This window comes from Pteropus medius, unplaced genomic scaffold, assembly GCF_902729225.1.
Source record: "Pteropus medius unplaced genomic scaffold, Ma_sr-lr_union100, whole genome shotgun sequence".
Taxonomy (NCBI): domain Eukaryota; kingdom Metazoa; phylum Chordata; class Mammalia; order Chiroptera; family Pteropodidae; genus Pteropus; species Pteropus medius.
Window position 1 is genome coordinate 15,758,083 of NW_024345601.1, and position 21,412 is coordinate 15,779,494.

The 21,412-nt window shown below is 44.9% G+C and overlaps 2 protein-coding genes across 7 annotated transcripts in view; one reads left to right on the plus strand and one right to left on the minus strand.

The window, feature by feature from the left end:
- The window catches only part of MGAT5 (alpha-1,6-mannosylglycoprotein 6-beta-N-acetylglucosaminyltransferase), a 324,384-nt gene extending 314,670 nt beyond the window's left edge, over positions 1-9,714 (plus strand). For all 6 annotated transcript variants that reach the window (XM_039874524.1, XM_039874520.1, XM_039874521.1 and 3 more), the window contains one exon: positions 3,932-9,714. In XM_039874524.1, coding sequence (XP_039730458.1) covers positions 3,932-4,130 — 199 coding nt within the window. In that variant the 3' untranslated portion in view covers positions 4,131-9,714. The remainder of the gene's footprint in view (positions 1-3,931) is intronic.
- Positions 9,715-11,112: 1,398 nt separating this feature from the next.
- TMEM163 (transmembrane protein 163) overlaps positions 11,113-21,412 on the minus strand; it is a 201,783-nt gene continuing 191,483 nt past the window's right edge. Inside the window, exon 8 of the mRNA XM_039874531.1 lies at positions 11,113-11,915. Coding sequence (XP_039730465.1) covers positions 11,855-11,915 — 61 coding nt within the window. The 3' untranslated portion in view covers positions 11,113-11,854. The remainder of the gene's footprint in view (positions 11,916-21,412) is intronic.

Sequence of the window (21,412 nt, forward strand, 5' to 3'; positions counted from 1 at the left end):
CACCCCCTCATTGTAGATATGTGGGTTTTCTTCCTAAAAGTCTACAGTGAATGCTAACTTGGCAATAAAGCTGCCCAAAATTAATTCTCTGAATGTGAGAGCCTTATTGAGTACGTTGGTCTTACATTCGTAAATACTGATAATGTTGTAAAACCCCTGCTACCTGGCAGTCTGATGAGTGCCTCTTCAGCATGAGGCAACCCTGGCCCATCCATATTCATGCCCAATTAGCAGTGAGCCCTCCGACAAGCCAGTACTGCTGTTTCTTCTCCAACTTGGGGCCTGGATTATGACATGAATTGAGTCCTTTGGAGTATCCCACACTGTTGTCTTGAATTGGGGAATCAGGCAGCTAGTCTTTGAGCACCTGTTCATAGTGCTGGAGGGGTGACCACGAACTCCTGTGCACAGAGCATGACTCAGATGTGACCTGACCTAGACCAAAGGACAGAGGCCCCGAAAGAGCTGGAGTCCATGCTAGTGTGGCCCAGTGGGGAGGACCTTGGCTCCATGAATTGGAACGTGTGTTCATGTGAGACATTCGTAATTTTGCCACTTTTTCAAATTGTATCTCCTAAAATATTAGATTGAATTTGGGGGAGTTCTGAACATTGAAGTCTGGACTATGAGCACTTTGCTGCCCGAGAGAAGGGAGGTAGCCCTGAGTCATAAGGGATTTGGGGACACTTGGCCAACATGAGATTGGAATAAGTATGGCGGGGGGTGACAGAGGGAACTCCAGGGCAGGAGAAAGGCCAGCTTCGTTCCCTTCACCCTGCGTCTGTGTCACGAAGCATGGGCAGCTTCTGTTCTCTCAGGAAGTCAGTGGTCCCATGGGAAGATGGGTCTTTTCCCTTTCATTCTTCTTCAAGGGCTATAAAATGTAAACCGAGGACTGATGGGCCTCAGAAGCACCAGTTCCCATCCTGTAAGGGAAGCTGTTCAGGCCAGCTGGGGAGGTCAGCACCACAGGGGCTGCAGAAAGGAAACTGCACACTGTGCCGGCGCCTCTGAGCGGGTGTGAGAGAGTATGTGTGTGAATGAGTGGTGGTCGGGGGAGGGGGTGTGTGAGTGGCAGAGAGAGAGAGGGGAAGGATGGGGCTGGGAGGAGAAAGAGAGACATCACAGGAACGGAGAGGCAGAAACGGCAACGTGCATGCCCTGGAAAGGCAAGGGGTCCATGGGATGAAAATGAGGATTGCTGGGCTGGGGAGGCTGTCTGAATTCTGGATGCACTCCAGCGACTGGGGAAAGTCACCTTGCCTCTCTGATAACTTCAGCTCACTAGTTAAGCAAGGATAATGGTGTGGCCTTCCTGACTGCCCAGGGCTATGGGACAGGCACCCACATACTAATAAAAGGGAGAGCTCCTTGGATGGCATCCAAGAGTAGTCAGAGCTGTGCGTGCGTATGACACTGCATCAAGTGAACCTTTGGGGAGCTGCCTCGTGATGGGTCACCTGTGGTTCTGGGAATGTATGCTGCTTGAGCACTTTGTGGTAGTCTTTGGACATTGTCCACGGGCAGGCAGGCTGCTTTCACTGCAGCCTTGGCTAAGATGTGCTCACACTCATGCACAAGTGTGCTCACAACCGGGAGGCTATGCCTAGAGTCTGAGTCCAGATGACCCGGGGCGGGAGTAGGAGGGTTTCTTCATGGTTCCTGACAATTACACCCCTTGCCGTGGGGTCTGAGACGAGCTGTAGAGATTTCTACACTCCTGGTTAGCAGAATACCAGGAGATGGCTTGAGCTAAGACATACCAGCTGCTGTAAATTGGCCTAAATAAATAGCATAAGCATAACTGTTTCCCAAGGCCACATTCCATATGGGAACTTTTAATGTACAAGTGAGCTCCACAGAACCTTTCTGTGGAGTAGCCAGCAGGGATATCCTGTGTAGGACCTGGAAGCCCCAAATCTCTGACTCATTTTCCTTTAGGAGAGTCATAAAATCCCCACTTCCTGCCCTCGCTTTCATGGTCCATGCCCTTAACCCTCTGGGCACCTCCTCCTCACGGCATGCCAGGACCAGAGGTGTTAGGGCATGTAGGGAAGTCACAGAGCCCCCCGGTGCCTGCAGGAGCAAGATGAGAGGGGGTGTGCTGCCCTTCTGAGCATTGGGAGCCAGGCTGGCAGCCCCAGAGAGCCACCAGAAGCCCCACCAGATGTGCTGGGAGTTGCCTGGCTGAAGTTGGCAAGGGCGCATGGCCAGGCAGGTAGTGGGGCTGGAGGAGGACAAGAAGGGTCAGGAGCAGTGGGGTACAATGCTTTTCCCCAACATTGGAAGCTTTCCAGAGGCCGCAGGAAACCTTGAGTTCCCCATCTGGATTCCTGCCCTGTCCGAAAGAATCAAGACTCCTGTGAACAAAGCAAAAAGGAAAAGGTTGGCATGTGTGTAAATTCACAGCGTAGAGCAAGGGAGGAAGGTGGCATGGCCCAGCCAGTGCCCGCCAGGGTAGGGTGATCATCGTGACAATGATGCTTGTAATTATGATAATAGTTACCCTTTACTGAATACGTACCCAGAGCTAGACTCTGCCAAGTGCTTAATAAGCACTAAGGTCTCTCTTGCACCTCCCCTGTGAGTTTAGGATTATTTATCCCCAATTCAAAGAAGAGGAAACTGAACTACAGAGAGGCTCAGTCATTTGTCTAATGAAGCCAGAACACAAACCCAGGTGTGCCTGCCCACCTCCCCTACACCTTCTTCTCTGAACTGGTCCCCACCTGGCATATGGGACAACAGGCTGGACACCCAGTGAGGCCTCCTTGTTCTGGGGGAGCCAAGCTGAGCGGGCCCAGTGTACCCCAGGCCAGAGTAGAAGATATGGGGCTCTTCTTTGAGATAAGAGGCCAGTATCGTTCGTTGGGCGCAGGAATACCTGGTTATCTGTAGCCCCCAGGCAATGGTCCCACCCAGCCTGAGAAAGCAAAGCGAAAGGGTATCCGGCGCTCTGACAGTTCAGCTGTTGGGGGAAGATGGCAGAGGACTGAGAGCACATGCTTGGGATCAGGGCCGGATTCAAACCCCTGCTCTGGATATCCTGAAGCCTCAGGCACTAACCTCTAGGAGCGGGGAGGAGGAGGTTACTATTTCCATGGCTGCTGGGAGGGTGGCTGCAAAGGTCCAGTGAATCCATGCCCCTGGGACAGCACCTTCCCCTTCCCGCCGCCGCCCCCACTCCACCCCCAGACCATCTGATTACTCTGCGGTGGGAGAGTAAAGCAGTATAGCAAGAATCTGTAAGCCAGTAGTAAAATCATTAAACATACTTCTTAAAAATATTTAAATAATACACGTCCGTACCCCAATCTCACTCCTTAAAAGTAACCATTATGAAGGCTTTGGTGTGTAGCCTTCTCGACTTTTTGTACACACACACATACACTACACACACACACTCTCTCTCTTTCTCCCTCCCTCTTTCTCCCTCCCCCCTTCTCTCTCATGCACACACACACACACGTATACTCTCCTCCACACTAACACTCATACCGTCACACATAGGTTGATCACATTGTACATCCCATTCTGTTACTTGCCTCCTCCAGGACAGCTCTCCATGCTGAAGCTTGCATTTCTACCTCATTCTTTTTCAAGGCCTGCTTAAAACTCCAAAAGCACAGATGTGCCATAATTTTTCAGCCGTTCCCCACTTGGTGAGGATTTGGGTTATTTCTAGTTTTTCTCTACTACAGGCGAGCCTCACTAAGCAGCCTTCCATACATTATTCCCACTCGCACATATTCAGGCACATACCTTTCTCAAGCCATGATCCCTTGGGGTGGTAATTTGCTGCGTCAGAGGGTGGCCGTCATCTCGTTTCTACAGCAAGAGAACCAAACGTGCTTCCCACACCTCAGGAGGTGGGCCATAGGAGTCAGTAACAGGACAATCCCAACCTGTGCGCCTTTCTGTTCCTCTTCAGGTACGAGGTGATCTGCCAAAGCTCAGAGCTGGCCAAGGACATCCTGGTGCCCTCCTTTGACCCCAGGAGCAAGCACTGTGTGTTTCAAGGTGACCTTCTGCTGTTCAGCTGCGCAGGCGCCCACCCCAGGCACCAGAGGATCTGCCCCTGCCGGGACTTCATCAAAGGCCAGGTGGCTCTCTGTAAAGACTGTCTATAGTGGCCACTGGCACATGGCCCCACATGCACTCCACTGGGGAAGACAGTGGCTCCAGCCTCGTCCTGGCAGAGCCAGGGGGTTGCAGACCTCATTCAGGGACTCTTGCCAGAGCCTGAAGTTTTTGTTGAAAGGTTTCTATTTGGGAATGCTCCTAGTGGGTCAGAGCACCACAGCGGAGTTTTCCCCAAAACAAAACGAGAGCAGGAGGGGAGCCTGGCTTCTTCCCAGCACAACTTCGTTTTATTTTTTGAGGAGCAACTGTACGGAGAATCTGTCGATGCAGCTGCTCCAAGATAGAGAATCTCAAGATTCACTTAAAACAAAACAAAACCAGAGGAGGAATTGGGCTGGTTGGAAAGAACTTTGTGTGGGAACATTCCTGAATCCATTAAGTTATTTATTTGGGAGGGAGGGAGGGGGAAGAGGGGAGGGCAAAGAGGGATCACACGTCTTTTTTGATTTTCCACTGTTTACCATCCACCTTCACTATAATGTATCTGTCAACTTCAGGCGAGGTGCAGGAGGGGCAGAGACAGGGTGCACTTTGGGGCTGGTGACACACTTAGAGCAGCTGTGGGGACCATGCTCCTCAATGTGGATAGTGGCAAAACAAAAGAAAATCTCGTGTGTGTGCTTGAGGGATGGCAGCTAGAGGACAGGTGCCCCCTGGGCATGCGGGGCTCTCGGTCAACTTGATGTTGGCCTGGGGAGCAAGTGCAGGCCAAGATGAATGTGACTCACTGTCCTGGCTGCTCCCCCTTGCGGGTGCGGATGGGGGTGGCTTGCAGGGGAGTCTGATGCTGGCTTTTACTCCAGGCGCGAATATTCTGAGGGGGTTGAGCCAGTTGGCAGGTTGGCCTGGTCAGACTCATTTGACCCCCTTTCCAGCCCCAGAGTCTCTGTGCTCTGCCCTCGTGTGAGTTTTCCACCCCCATCACCCCACCCCCACTAAGCACTGTTTCAGTTCTCTGGGTATAAGTGTATGTTTCCTGTGACGCCCCTGGCATCTCCATGCTGGTAAGTGAGCCCTCTCCCTCTTGCGGAATGTCCCAGCGCTCAGGGGTGGTTTTGAGTGCCTTGGCGCCACCAGCAGCCCTGGCTTCCAGCACCATGAGTGCCCTTGGGCAGCTGGCCCAGCCTCCACCAGATAGAACAGCTAACAAGACTAATGGGTGGGTGGGCCTTCAAGAAGTGAGGCTAAATGAAGGAATCTGTTTCAGAGGACCAGAGAGAGAGTGGAGGGAGCCTTTAGGTTATGAGAAGTCAGATTCTGCCTGCTCCTTGATTCTTCCTTGGTGCATAAATAATACCAAATGCACAATCAGTCTTTTTTTTTTTTTTTTTTTGCTTATCTCTCAGTGGGTCTGAATCACACCTCCAGTCTTTGAGAATGGAAGGGCTAAAGAGGGGCAGCTAGGGTCCCCCCGTCATGTGGCCCATGAGTACATGTGCTAGGGAGAGCGCTGATGGGGAGGCCGGGGCCCAGCAACAAGGGCAGAAGTTCGAAGGAAACCTTGGTAGTAGGGTGTGAGTTAGTATGTTTTTTAAGCTTTGCAAGGGCAGTTTCCTGCAGTTGGAGGAGAAATAACTGCCATCCTTGCTGTTAGGAGCTGCTTTTCCCTATGAATGGGCCCGTTGACTGCACCCTAAATTGTGGGAATTTGCTTGCAGGCCCAGGCCTATAATTCCTGGGCCAGTGCTGCCCTCTCCTGGGCTTTTCTGGGAGCTTCCAGTGCTGAGAATGTCAGTGCAGGCATTCAACCGCCAGGGAGAGCCTGTGGGCCAAGACGGATTTCCCATGCTCAGTGAAGTTAACTTTTTGCAAAGAGCTGTTTAAACAAGCACGGGAATTCAGAAAGCAAGGAAGCTGGGAAGCTCTGTTCTGTGGAAAGACGCTGTGCCTGCCTTGTGTCCCAGAAGCTGCGAGGATTGTTTACTGGCTGCCCCTGAGCTCAGGGCCTCTCTCTTTTCCCATTCTTTCTGTGTCAGGCCCCTCCGATCAGGCAGACCAGCAGCGTACTTTCCCCACTTCCGATGCCACTTGCTTCTGCCAGTCCAGTATTGGCCAAAGTGAGGCGCAATTCTGCTGGTCGGGCTGCAGCTCCTGGTGCAGACCAAGCCACATTCCAGTTGTTGAGGGCATTATGAATAGAGGCTCTGACACCGGAGGTACACGGGCTCCTAGGCCTCCATGAACTTGCCCCAAGTCAGGTCAGTGGCCCACAAGAGAAAACTGGGAGGGACTTCCATCTGCCCTGTGTGGAAAGGGATTGACCCCTGCCTGTTGTGGAAGAGGAAGGTGATCTGAGTATGGGCCTTTGGTGGGTTTTTTTTTTTAACTAAATTTATTGGGGTGACATTGGTTTATAAAGTCATGATTTTTCTTAATAAACTCTAAACCAATTTGTAACTGACTAGGCCAGGAACAGTGTCTTCCTGTGCTATGAGCATATTTGCCAGATCTGTATGTAACATTTTGTACTTTTTTTCCTAAGTGAAATTTGGCTCCCCCTCTCCCCACCCCCTCACTTCTACACACACTGTTATCCTAAGTTCTTAAAAAACTTGAAGGAAAGCATTTATCTAATTTATTAAAAGAAAGCAAGCTTTCCTTTGACATGTAAACACTTTCAGGTGTAAAAACTCAAAGGGGAAACATACTTCTTTTAATGCCAGTAAACACCTCATTTATTTCATGTATGTAATTTGATTTGCACATGTACAAATGGAGAGGTTTTTTGCATTTGTGCCTAGATTGGGCTTTTGTCACTGATTATAGTTGGCTTTTTTGTGTTTGCTGTATGTTCAGAAATATTGAGCGTCCGTTTCTTTGACGATATTTATTGTTTCTCTGATGTGCCTTTTCACTTTTATTTGGGGTTGATTTTTGCAATCTAGGTGTCGAAGGAAGAGCACAGACTGTTTTTAGCTTGGAGATGGGACCTGTCCTTGCACCACTGTGGATGCTCAGGCTAGGCACCAGAAATGCCTTTCAAGCCCCCTAAGCCACCACATACCTGTGTGAAACCGTGAGAACCCCAAGGCCTGGCTTCCTCCAGGCCCGCCCATGCTTTCCCAGGCTGCTGTCATGTCTTTAGGTCTGGGAACTGCTAGTTGCCAATGTGCCAGTGGGCCTGTCTGTGCTCCCTGCTACCAGGTACCTGGTGAGGTACGGCTGGGGCAGAAGACCGGCCCTAACTGAGGGACTACACTGAAGGGAGCAGTCCCTGATGAGCTCATTAGTAGCACTGGCCCCTAACTAAACACTTTATCTGGTTAATATCATGAAGGGAGAGACTATGCACCCCTTTTTTGTTTCCTTCGTGAACACAGGGTTTAATAAAAGTGACTACTTCGTTTCCCATTTGAGAAGACAGCCCCAGTGCATCTCACTGGCAGTGAAGGCATAAATGTGACAGGTTGGACTGAAACTGTGTGTCGTTTATAGGTGAGTTTGTGCTTTTTAGACCGGACCAAGGCAGGCCACCCCATTTCTCCAAGATGGTTTACCGGGATCGTGTATATAATTAGGACATTACCACCTTCTCCCATGCCCCCAAAATTCTTGATTTGAAAAAAACAATTTTGTTAACGACAGGCTCTGTTGTATGTGTTACTATCCCAAGCCTGGATTGTTTTATTTATTTAAAAATAGTTTAATTTTCATATTGGCTTCATTCTAATCCCATCCATCCCTATAGGGCTTCAGAGCACCTTCACGTGAAGAGATAGATGAACATAGATTTAGACTTCTCTAGAAAGGTGGGAACTTCCTAAAGCCGAGGGTGAGTTCCTTTCATTCTCGGTGGCTTCAACAAAGCGTGGAAAACTGACTTTTTATAGCAAAAGGCCAAATTAGCTGTATAGTCTCAGATGCAGGAAAAAAATTACCCTAGCTTTCTTAGCATTTAGGGTTTTTGTGAGGATTCAGTGTTTAGAAGCGTCTGGCACATAGTAAGCCCTAGTAAATGTTAAATTGTTGTTGTTGTTGTTAGCATTTCATATGATTAGAGAAATAAAGAGCTGAGCTCACTCCCTGTTGATTCAAAAGTAATACGTTCATGAAAATATTATTCCAGGTTGATGGAATGTCGTAGGAATGACTGAGTTAGCATGTCCAAGTCCCACGCCCACCCTGCTGGTTGGAATGTTACTGTATCCTTGAATGCACTGACTGATTTGAAAATATGCCTGACTTCAGCCTCAGTTGAAACTAGGCTGCAAGAATCTGTAAACGGTGGGTGACAAGGGTGACCTCTGGCCCCATGCTGGACCTCACCCCACTGATGTCTCCTGGACCATTCCAGGTTTTTGTGGAACTTTTTCAGCCGGCAATTAGAATGAGTTCTCTGACAGACTGCACCTTTTAAAACAAAGTTAACTATATTCCTCTGAAATGCAGTAAGAGAGGCTTTTCTGGCTTTTTTATGTAAGGGGAAAGGAATGACCAATTGCGCTTACTCATTGCCTAGCAAATCCCTTTGCTGTCTGTCTCCTGCTGGCCACGGTGACTCCTCCACAGTACAGTCCACAGGGATCAGACTCGTGGACTGGTTAACTGTCACATGTTTATATTGGTCCCAGTCCCAGAGAAGATACATTCATCCCCCAGGCCAGTTCCACTAGCCTGGGGACCTCTAGACTATCCCACCACCCAAGTGGAGCCCTGGAAGGTAGCGGGGGTGGCGGGGGGGTGGGCGGTCTTCATTCACAACCACTCCAGAGGCTGCTCACGGTTCCGTGATTATTTCCCAGATCACCTAAACATCAGTTTGCTTTTTGTTTTATTGGGGTTTTAGCCTCTTACTTCCCTGACAGATTTAGAGTTCTGTCTCCTCTCCTGTCCTGGCCCTATTCAGCACAGACTGCAGTTGTGGAATATGGAGAAATTCGCTGGAGTCTCTGTCTTTAAGTTCCTTCGTTTTCCCTTTAGCCGAATCGGCGGTCTTAGACTCCTGTGGGCATAAGATTGGAATTTACCTTCTTCAGAGCATCATGCCCTCTATCCCCAATTTTGTGGAGCCTTAAGATTACCTCCCCCACCCACTTCAGCCCGTGAGGCATGGCTGAGGGAAGAAAGGCCAGCATGTGCTCATACCTCAGGTAGGCAGACAGGTGTGCCTGGGTGGCGCAGGGTGGGTGTCAGGGACGAGCAGGGAGCACTTGCCGTTGTGGAGGTCTGAAAGCCTGGCTGGGACAGTGGGACAGGAACTTAGCCACCTGTGCCAAAGGGGAGATGCAGCAAACTTGGGAAGCATTTTGCTCACTGTCCTGCCCAGGTATTAACAGGACAATAGTGGAACAATTGATGCCAAAGGAGATGGTGATTTCCTTTCTACTGTAGTTGCTGTCTAAACCTCGACGTCTTTAAGCTAATGGCTGTTCGTATCTGTGTCTTTAAAAAGCTCCTGGAACAACCATTTTCTACTGTTCACTCTGGGGTGAAGTAGTGCAGGATTCTGCAAATGAGGTGTCGCTGTCCAAACGTACTGTACCGGCATAGAGAGCACTGCTTTGTTTTCCACTGTTTGTTGTAGAGAAAACTAGGGAGAACTTTATTTTTCAATAAACTTTTCTTGTGTGACAGGTGGAAGTGATTTTTGGGGGGCTGGGTGGGTTGCAGGGTCACCTGCAGAACACAGCCCAGCTGTATTCCCCCACACTGGTGTTCCACTGACTGCGTCTGCAAACACACCGCTGAAAATGCTGGGGAAGGTATGCTTCAGGCGTGGAGCTGAGTATTCTTTCCCTCGTATCACATCTACCAATACTAATTTCGGAACATTTACTAAGAAAGGAACTGGATCAGAAAGTGGGCTGTTTTCTATTATTCGGAGGTAGCTATGAACTTCTACATCAGATGTTTGAAGATCTTTAAGGATGTGCTAGTAAAATAGTCTAAAAAGGCCGAGGGCTTGGAATACATTCCCCCCTCTTGACAGAATTTTTGACGCAGGTCTCAGTGCCATGAGCGCCTGGTTAGGCACATGACCTGGAAACATATGGAAAGTCAAGTCCTTGGCCACACCGAAGGCTTGCCTGCTGGAGGGCATGGCTCAGCCCTCGTCAGCACAGCCTCTCTGAAGCCAGTGGAGCTCCTGGTTACTGCCCAGAACGGAGACACCATGCAGTGTTCCCAGATAGAGCACGTTTGGTGAGACATGAATCTCAAAAGATGTGCCAAGAAAAACTTGAGTTCTCAAGGGAGGCTACATCCTAGTTTCCCCTCTCTGAGCTTCCACAATATACATTAAATACAATGAGAAAACCCGCAGAAAAGAAACCTATTGAATCGTGCCTTTCTCAGACCTATTCTAACAGCTGACACTTTTTTCCTTATAACATGTTAACATCCCACAGAACACTCCTCAAAATGATGTTGGAGGAAGCCCCACTGAAGGATCAGACCGAATCAAGGTCAGCAACTTCTTAGACCAAACCACCTTCCCTTAACCAGCCTGACATACCCAGGTGGGAAATGGGCACGGAAGGTGGGGGGTGAGGCCTGGGGAGCAGCCATCCCTCCCGGGCAAGCTCAGCTCCAAGAGCCCCGGGCACAACCAAATGAGTGTGTGGCCACTTTCCTTACCTGAGCAGTGCGTTGGTCTGCCCTACAGAGGCCACCAAGACCATCGTGACAGTCCTTAAGGGTCTCCACTCATACTCTACCAGGAACGAGTGACCTTTCCACATCATCCTTCAGTCAGGAAAACCTGCCCATGGTGGTGATAACTCTCAAAGATAACCTTCCTGTACCATACAAAACAGGTAAAGGTCTTTATTGGTGAGACACTGTCGCCTGGACAAGTGGCAGTGCTAGAGGTACAGACTGTCGTATGCTGGGGAACATTGTTACAGAACCTATACCTAAAGTTACACAAACTGAAGATATCTTATACCTTACAGAGGAGTCAACCATCTCTAACAGACTGTAATGTACCATTACCACTTGACACGGCATATAGATATATGCATATATGGATAGATTATATAATTATTTATTACAAATAAACAGTTTCACATCTGTCAAAAATGGATCTTGTTTTTACATGTATGTTCGGGTTCTCCATGTACAAGAAAGGGTCATGTGCTTAGTTCATCCATGCAAAGCTCATACATATATCACTAAGGACTTTAAAAATAGAATGGTCTCCTTTTGAATAAATCTGTTGAGTTTTAGGATTAGTAAAACAGTATGAAACTAATGAAATACACTGATAGAAATTAGGAAGTGATATATACTGGTGGTTCTGGAGAGGGGGTGGACGAAAGGGTACGTACGGTCTTCCTTTACATTCTGCCAGGAAGTAAGAGACTAGAACTACAACGTGGCTGGGGCCACTGGGAAGCCAGAGGACGTGGGTCTGGTCAGTTGCTATCCATTTCAGGCCTGGAGCACCGCCGAAGAACTTTCTTCCATGCAGCGATCTCATCCTACCCACAAGAACCTTTTTACTCCAAAAAATAGAAAAGGTCAGTTCCCACTGGAGACGGGGAAACCAGCCTCCCCTCCTGTGCGGGTTGTCCTGACGGGTGTGACGGGAGGAATGGAGCGAGGGGAGCAGTGCAGACCGACCTGCCGGGCAGGCCTCATTCCATGAACATAAACTTTCCCAAAAAGAAACTGGATGTTCACTTAAATGTTGGCACCGTCTGCCTGTGTAGACACCTCTCGCCGTCCTGACGGTCTTCATGCAGATGCAGAACCAGTGGCTCTGGCCCCTTCACTCGAACATCTCGTAGTGGCGCGTCTGCCTCGCCCTGGGCACCATGTCGATGAGGAGTCTGCAGAGAGGAGACAGGTCACCCCAACATAGACCCCCATATCCCATATCCCTGAGGCTTGTGCCCTTGCGGAAGCGGACAGGAAGAGTAATTTCTTAAAGATATAATTCGTATATCACAAAAGCCAGCCTTTTAAAGTACATGATTCAGTGGTGTTTAGTATACGCATAGGTTGTACAACCATCACCACTTCCTGCTTCTAGAACATTTTCCTCAGCCCGAAAAGAAACCCACTAGCACTCACACTCCATTCTCCCCTTCCTACCTCCCCTTACAACCACTGATCTTTTTTTCCCAAGAAAAGATTTAATTTATAGAAGTGGACATTTATTTAGAAAACTGCTTTTAAAATTCACCTAGTTATTTCAAGTGTAAAATTTAATGGGGTTTTTTTCCACCTATAAGTGAAATCATGGTATTTCTCTTTTTTCACTTAGCATAATACCTTCTAGGTCAGGGGTCCCCAACCCCTGGGCCATGGACCAGTACTGGTCCGTGGCCTGTTAGGAACCGGGCTGCACAGCAGGAAGTGAGCAGCGGGCCAGAGAGCAAAGCTTCACCTGTATTTGCAGCTGCTCCCCAGTGCTAGCATCACCACCTCAGCTCCACCCCGGATCATCAGGCATTAGATTCTCATTGGAGCATTGGTCCCTGGTGCCAGAAAGGTTGAGGACCACAACTCTAGGTTCACCCATGTTATTGCAAATGCCAAGATTTCATTCTTTCTTATGGCTGTGTAATATTCCATTGTATATATGTATATTGTGTGTGTGCGTGTGTGTGTGTGAATGTATCCATTCGTCTATTCATGGGCACTTAGGTTCGTTCCATATCTTGGCTATTGTAAATAATGCTGCCGTGAACACAGGGGTGTATATATCTTTTCAAATTCGTGTTTTGGATTTCTTCAGATAAATACCCAGAAGTTGAATTGCTAAGTCATATACTAGTTCTGTTTTTAATTTTTTGAAGAACCTACATAATGATTTCCATAGTGGCTGAAAAATTTTACAATACCATCATCAATGCACAAAGGTTCCCTTTTCTCTATGTCCTTGCCAACATTCATTGATTTACTGATAGCCATTCTGACAGGTGTGAGGTGATATTGTGGTTTTAATTTGCATTACCCTGATAATTAGTGATGTTGAACATATTTTCATATGTCTATTGACCATCTGTATGCCCTCCTTGGAAAAATGTCTATTCAGGTCCTCTGGCCATTTCTTAATTGGATTGTTTGGAGGTTGTTTTCTTTTGGGGGGGGGGGGTGGTGGTGAATTGTATGAGTTCTTTATGTATTTTGGATATTAACCCTTTATTGGATGTATCATTTGCAAATATCTTCTCCCATTCGGTAGGATGTTTTTGTGATTTATTGATGGTTTCCTTCCCTGTGCAAAAACTTTTTAGTTTGATATAGTCTCATCTGATTATTTTTTTCTTTTGTTTCCCTTGCCCGAGAAGATGTAGCCAGAAATTATTACGAAGAGTTTACTGCCTATGTTTTCTTCTAGGAGTTTGATGTTTGGGGTTTTACATTTAAGTCTTTAATCCATTTTGAGTTTATTCTTGTATATAGTCTAAGAAAGTGGTCTAGTTTCTTTTGCATGTATCTGTCCAGTTTTCCAAACCCCATTTGCTGAAGAGACTATCTTTACCTAATGTATACTCTTGCCTCTTCTGTCATAGACTTACTGATCATATAGGTGTGGGTTTATCTCTGCACTTTCTATTGTTTCATTGATCTATGTGTCTGTTTTTATGCCAGTACTATGCTGTTTTGATTATTATCGCCTTATGGTATAAATTGATGTCAAGTAGTATGATACCTTTAACTTCGTTGTTCTTTCTCAAGATTGCTTTGGGTATTCAGGGTCTTTAATGGTTCCATATAAAGTTTTGGAACTTTTTTGGACTTTTTCGTTCTAGTTATGTGAAAAATGCCATTGGTACTTTGATAGGGAGTGCCTTGGATAGTATGGGCATTTTAACGATGTTAATCCTATCCATGAGCACAGTATAGCCTTCCATTTACTTTCATTTCTTTTTCTGATGTCTTCCAAGTACAAGTCTTTTACCTCCTTGGCTAAATTTATTCCTAGGTTATTTTATTTTTGATGCAATTGTAAATGGGATTTTCTTAATTTTGTTAATAGTTTATTGGCACCCGATTTCTGAATATTAGTTTTATATCCTACTAATTTATCGAATTCATTTATTCTAAGTTTTTTTTTGGTGGACTCTTCAGGGTTCTCTACATATAGTATCATGTCATCTGCAAATAATGAGTTTTACTTCTTCCTTTCCAATTTGTATGCCTTTCCTTTTTCTTGTCTCAGTGCTATGGCTAGGACTTCCAATACCGTGTTGAATAAAGGTGGTGACAGTTCCCGATGTTAAAGACAAGGCTTTCGACTTGTCCCCATCGCGTATGATGTTAGCTGTGGGTTTGTCATATGGCCTTTATTATGTTGAGATATGTTCCCTCTGATCTCACTTTACTGAGTATTTTTATCATAAATGGATGCTTTTTCTGCATCTATTGATATTATCATATGATTTTATCCTTCATTTTGTTTATGTGGAGTATCATGTTAATTGATATGCAGATATTGAACCAACCTAGGAATCCAGTTGATCATGGTGTATGATCTTTTTAATGTATCAGGATTTTGCATCTAAGTTCATCAGGGATAGTGGCCTGTAACTTTTTTTTCTTTTTTTCTTTTTTTTGGTAGTATCTTTGTCTGGTTTTGGAATAAGAGTAATTCTGGACTTGTAAAATGACCTTAAGAGCTTTCCCTCCTCTTCAATTTTTTGGAATAATTTGAGAATGATGTTCTTTAAATGCTTGGTAGAATTTACCTGTGAATCTATCTAGTACTAGACTTCTATTTGTTGGGAGTTTTTATTACTGATTCAATTTCTTTTTTAGTAATCAGCCTATTCAGATTTTTTGTTTCTTCTTCATTCAGCCTTAAGGTACTGCATGTTTCTAAGAATTTATCCATTTATCCCACATTGTCCAATTTGTTGGCATGTAATTAGTTGTAGTATTTTCTTATAATCTTTTGTATTTCTGTGATGTTAGATATCACTTCTCCTCTTTCATTTTTATTTTATTTGGGTCCTCTCTTTTTCCTGATGAGTTTGGCTAAAGGTTTACCAATTTTATCTTTGCGAAGAACCAGCTCTTAGTTTCATTGATCCTTTCTATTGGTTTTTTTTTTAGACTCTATTTCCTTTATTTCTACTCTGATCCTTGTAATTTCCTTCTATTCACTTTGAGCTTTGTTTGTTCTTCTTTTTCTAGTTCATTTAGGTGGAAAGGTAGATTGAGACTTTTCTTGTTTCTTGAGGTAGGCCTCTGTTGCCATAAATTTCCCTCTTTTAAGTGCTTTGGCTGTGTCCCATAAATTTGGGGTCATTGTGTTTTCATTTTCATTTGTCTCAAGGTTATCTTTTGATTTCTTCCTTGATCTCTTTGTTAACCCATTATTTAGTAGCATCTTATTTAGCCACCACATGTTTGTGTATTTTTTTTAGTTTTCCTCTTGGAATTGATTTTTAATTTCATACTATTGTGAACGGAGAAGATGCTTGATAAATTTTAGTTCTTAAATTTACTGAGACTTGCCTTATAGCCTAACACATAATCTAATCCTGGAAAATGTTCCATATGCACTTGGAAAGAATATATTCTGCTGCTTTGGGTTGAAATGTCCTAAAAATATAAATTAAGTCACTCTGGTCTAATGTCATTTAAGGCCACTGTTTCCTTGATTTTCTGTCTGAATGATTTACCCATTGATTTCAATGGGGTGTTATAAAGTTCCCTCCTATGACTGACTTATTAATGTCAATCTCTTCCTTTATGTCCATCGATATTTCCTTTACATATTTAGGTGCTCCTAAATATGTGAGTGTGTACATGATTACAAGAGTTATGTCCTCTTGTTGGATTGATCCCTTTATAATTATGAAGTGCCCTTTTTCATCTCTTCCTATATATAGCTTTTGTTTTAAAGTGTGTTTTGCCTGATATTAAGTATTGCTGCCTTAGCATTTATTTCCACTGCATGAAGTATCTTTTTCCGCCCCTTTATTTAGTCTGTGTATGTCTTTCAGTCTGAAGTAGGTCTCTTGTGGGCAGCATATGTACGAGCCTTGTTTTTTAATCCATTCAGCCACACTATACCTTTTGATTGGAGCATGTAGTCCATTAAAGTAATTATTGATAGGTATGTAGTTATTGCCATTTTATTAACTGATTTGTTTTTGTAGTCCTCTGTTCCTTATTCTCTTGCATGTTGATGACTTTCTGTAGTGTTGTATTTGGATTCCTTCCTCTTTATTTCTTATATCTCTCTTGTAGATTTTTGGTTTGTGGGTACTATGTGCTTCATCTCTACCAAGCTATGTTTTTAGCAATCTATTTTAAACTGATGGTCACTTAAGGCGAAGCATATTCTAAAATCAAAATTATTACTCCCCCGTCCATGTTTGTTATGGTCATTTTTTACTTCTTGTGTGTACATCCCTTATTTTAATTACACATGATTTTCCTGTTTTTGCCTTTTAACCTTTGTACTAGCTTTATAGTTTATTATTCCATTACTTTTATTATGTGTTTGCCTTTGTTGGTGAGAGTTTTTTTCTTTGGTAGATTTCCTTTTTTTTTTTTAATCTTAAAGAAGTACCTTTAATATTCATTTCTTGTAATACTGGTCTAGTGACGATGAACTCTTTTAGCTTTTTCTTGTCTGGGAAGCTTTTTCTCTGTCTTTTGATTCTAAATTATAGCTTTGCTTAGTAGTCATCTTGGTTGTAGGTCCTTGCTTTTCAACACTGAATATTTCATGCCAATCCCTTCTGTCCTGCCAAGTTTCTGTTGAGAAATCAGCTAACGGTCTTATGGGAGCTCCCTTGTAGGTAGGTAACCAACTGCTTTTCTCTTGCTGCTTTTAAGATTCTCTGTCTTTAACCTTCGGCATTTTAATTGGATGTGTTTTGGTGTGGACTTCTTTGGGTTCATCTTGTTGGGGACTCTGTTTCCTGGACTTGTATGTCTGTTTGCTTTGCCAGATTAGGAAATTTTCAGTCACTATGTCTTCAAATTGATTTTCAATACCTTGCTCTCTCTCTTCCCCTTCTTGTACCCATGATGCAAATACTGTTACACTTGATGTTGTCTCAGAGTTCCCTTAAACTATCCTCATTTTTTTTCTTTTTGCTGTTCCAATTGAGAGTTTTCCGTGACCTTGTCTTTCAGGATTGTTGATTCAGTCCTCTGCTTCATCTAATCTGATACTGATTCCCTCAAATGTATTCATTTCAGTTACATTCTACATTTCTAACTAGTTCTTTTTTTATGGTTTCTATCTCCTTGTTGAAGTTCTGAGTTCATCTGTTCTCCCCCTAAGTTCATTGAGCATCCTTAAAACCAGCATTTTGAACTCTATATCTGGGATTGCTTATCTCCATTCTGTTTAGTTCTTTTTCTGGAGTTTTGTCCTGTTCATCCGAGGCACATTTTTCTCATTTTGGCTGCCTCCCTGTATTTGTTCCTATGTATTAGCTAGAACTGCTATGTCTCCCAGTCTTGGCAGAGTCGCCTTATGTAGCAGGTGTCTTGTGGGGCCCAGTCTCCCTGTTCATCTGTGCCGGATGCTCCAGGGGTGTCCCTTGTAAAAGCTGTATGTACCTTCCTGTTGTAGTTAACCCTTGATTGCTGTTGGCATATTCAGTGAGGAGGACTGATCCTCAGGCTGACTGGCTGTCTGTGACTACAGCAGATAAGCTGTTACGATGGGGCTGACCACACGGAAGAAGAGTCGCTTTAGCAGGCCTCTGGTGTCAGACAAGTCCATTCTTCGGTATGTCATTTGTGGAGCTGACAGGGTGGTGCTCTGGCATGGTCTGAAGCTGGCAACCAGGTATGTTGGTTATGGAGCCTCTTAGGAGGGGCTTCAGTGCAGGCCAAGGTCAGCCACCATTTATGCCTGGCTTGGAGGCACATGGGGGAGGTTATGCTGTGAACCAAAACGAGGTGCCACTTGTGGACACTTAGTTGAAGCTATTCTAAGCCAACACTGGCTTCAGTTTATGCCAGGCTTGGGGCCACTTAGCAAGAGGTGCAGGGCATTGTGAGGCAAGCCACTGCTTGTTTGGGGCTTGTGGAGCTTTGAGAGATTTGGGGGAAGTCTACAGTACGAGCCAAGGCAGGCTGCTTGTGTAAAAGAACCACTGGAAACATTCAGACTAGACTCCCAAATTGGGTGGGGTGAATAATGTTAGCCAGATTAATGGAATCTCAGATATGGCGCCTACCAGCTATTGCAATGATGTCTGCCAGCACTTCTGTCTCCAGAAAGAGCTGCTATGACTCCTGTCCCTTCAGTCATGACACTAGTCAATTCAGTTCCTGTATGTCCCTTCTACTTTTTTTAAATTTTAATTAGTTTCAAGTATACAGTACATTGGTTAAACATCTATATAGTTCGTAAAATGGTCCCCCCACAATTGCTCCCTGCCTCCCCTGATCCTCCACCTAGCTAATGTATTCATTCTAACTGCATTCCCTATGTCATGCTCCCCATCCCCATGTCCACCCATCAGCTACTAATTTGTACTTCTTTAACCCTTCACCCCATTCTCCCAGTCCCCCAAACTCCCCTCCCATCTGTCCAGCACCAAATTGTCCACTATAATTGTGAGTTGTTTTTGATTAGTTTGTTCTTTTATTCCATAGATTCCGCATATAAGTGAAATCATATAGTGTTTATCTTTCTCTGTCTGACTTAAATACCTTCTAGATCCAACAAAGCAATATCTTTTTCCATCCCCTTCCTTTTAGTTTGTGTCTTTTAATCTGAAGTGAGCCTCTTGTAGACAACCATAGGGGTCTTGTTTTCCTTTCCATTCATCCAACTTTTTTAGTTGGAGCACTTAATTCTTTTCCATTTGAGGTACTTATTGATAGGAATGTAGCTGTTACCATTCTTTATTCCTGTTTTTGATTATGCTTTTTCTTCTTAAAGAAGTTCCTCCAACATTTCCTGAAATACTGGCTTGGTGGTGATAAATTCCTTCAGCTTATTTTCGTCTGGAAAGCTCTGTATCTGTCCTTCAACTCTAAATAATAGCTTTGCTGGATAAATTATTCTTGGTTGTAGATCTTGGGTCTTGATCCTGTCAAATATTTTTTGCCAAGCCCTTCTGTTCTGCATAGTTTCCTTTGAGAAATCTGCTCCCAGTCTTATGGGTGTTCCCTTATAGGTAACTATCTGTTTTTCTCTTGCTGCTTTTAATATTCTTCCTTTGTGTTTAACCTTTGGCATTTTAATTATGATGTGTTTTGGTGCTGGTCTCTTTGGATCTCTGATGTTTGGAATTCTCTGAACTTTCTGGGGTTTTACGTCCATTTCCTTCACCAGGTTAGGGACATTTTCCATCATTATTTCTTCAAATAACTGTTCAACATCTTGATTTTCTTCAGTTACGCCTAGCAGACGGATATTTGGACCCTTAGTAGCATCCCATATGCTCCTTAAATTATTTCTATAGTCTTGGCATCTTATCTCTTGCCATTCTGATTGCATGTCCTTGGCTTTCCCATCTTCTAGATAGGGCATTTGATCCTTTCATTCACTCTGTTTATTCCTGTGTTTATTCCATTTAATATACTTCTCATCTCAGATAATGTGTTCTTCATTTCAGACTGGTTCCCTTTCATAATTTCCATTTCCATTTCCATTTTTATGGGTTTTTTTTGTTTTTTGTTTTGTCTCTTTGTTGAAGTTCTCACTGAGTTTATCTACACTTCCCAAAAGTTCATTGAGCGTCTTTATAACCAGTGTTTTGAACTCTGCATCTGTTAGGTTACTTGACTCCATTATATCTGGATCTCTGTTCTCTTTTCTCATACGGTTTCTGCTTCTCTGTCTTCCCATTTTGGCTGCCTTTCCATGTCTGTTTCTATGTACTAAGCAAAGCTCCTAAGTCTCTCGGTCTTATTAGTGTGGATTTGTGAAGTAGGTGTCCAGTGGCACAGTCCTGAGAGGGGTTCAGCTGCAGGCCAAACTTAGTCCAAGCCTCTACCCCTCCAGGCCACCTGTTAAGAATCAGCAAGCAATCCACAGATGCGGTGCTTATAGTTGCCTCCAAAGGTCACACCAGAAACCAAATCCAGCTGCCTCCAGTATGAGTCTAGGTGTTGCTCAGCGAGGAGCACCTGACTCCCTGAAGATCTAACTGGATGTGGCTTGGGTGGGGCCATGAGTTGGGGGAGGCGGGGTTTCAGGGAATCCTCTGGGCGGAGTGACCTCTGTTATCCAGTTTGATGACTTCATGGCTATGGCAGCGCTGTGTCCGTGCACTGGGAGTGGGGAGGGCTCAACAGAGAACATTGGATTCCTCTGGCACTTCGGTACAGAGCGAGTCTCGCCTTAGCCCTCGCTCTGACAATGCCTCTCTATAAGTCCTCGGTGCCCCCTGTGCGCAGCCGAATCTGCACTGGTGTTCAGAGTGAGCAGGTCCGTCACAGCGAAAATCCGCACGCGGACGCGGCCCCTTTAAGAGGCTTCTGCCGCTGCCGCCACCGCATCCTCTGTCTCAGCCACTGGAGACTGGGTCGCCCCATGTCCTCGCCCTGTCCTACCTTCTGCCATGGCAGGGCGATGTCTTGGCTTTCTCCCTCATTGTATGGCTTGTTCATCAAGATCCCAGGTGATTTTTCCTTGCTGCTGCTCCTTGTTTCCATCACAACTTTGATTTGGGTTCTCCTCCCGTCTCTGGCACTTTTTAGCTGCTGCAGTGGAGCTCAGAGCGAATGAATTCGTGTGGGCGAGTCTGTGCAGAGGCCCCTCAAGGGGAACACTAGCAGCCCCCACAAACACCATCTCAGATACAATCCCCGCTGGTTTTCACAGATGTTATAGGAACTCCTCACTCCTCAGGGGGATCTCCACAGCCTAGATCTCCCTCCAAATTCCTAAACACCACACTGTGGGTGTGGGACCTGCCTGTTCTGCGTCTCTTCATCTTCTCTCAGTTGGTGTGGCTTCTTCTTTCTATCCGTGGTTATAGAAATTCCATTCAGCTAGTCTTCAGGTGGTTCTTAGTGATGGCTGTCTTATAATTTAGTTGTAATCTTGATGCAAGAGGAGGCAAATGCCACATTTAACTACTCTACCATCTTAACCAGGAAGTCTCCTCCACTAATCTACTTTAGCTCTCCCTAGATTTGCACATTCTGGATATTTCCTATAAATGGAATCATTCAGTAAGTGGCTGTTTATAACAGGCTCCTTTTGTTTGGCATGTTTTTGAGGTTCATCCATGTTGTAGCATAGATCAGTATTTCATTCTTTTTGTGGCTCTACCACATTTTGGTTATCAGCTACTGGACATTTGTATTATTTCTACTGTTTGTCTACTACGAATAATGCCACTGTGAACGATCATTTATAAGTTTTTGCATGGATATGTGTTTT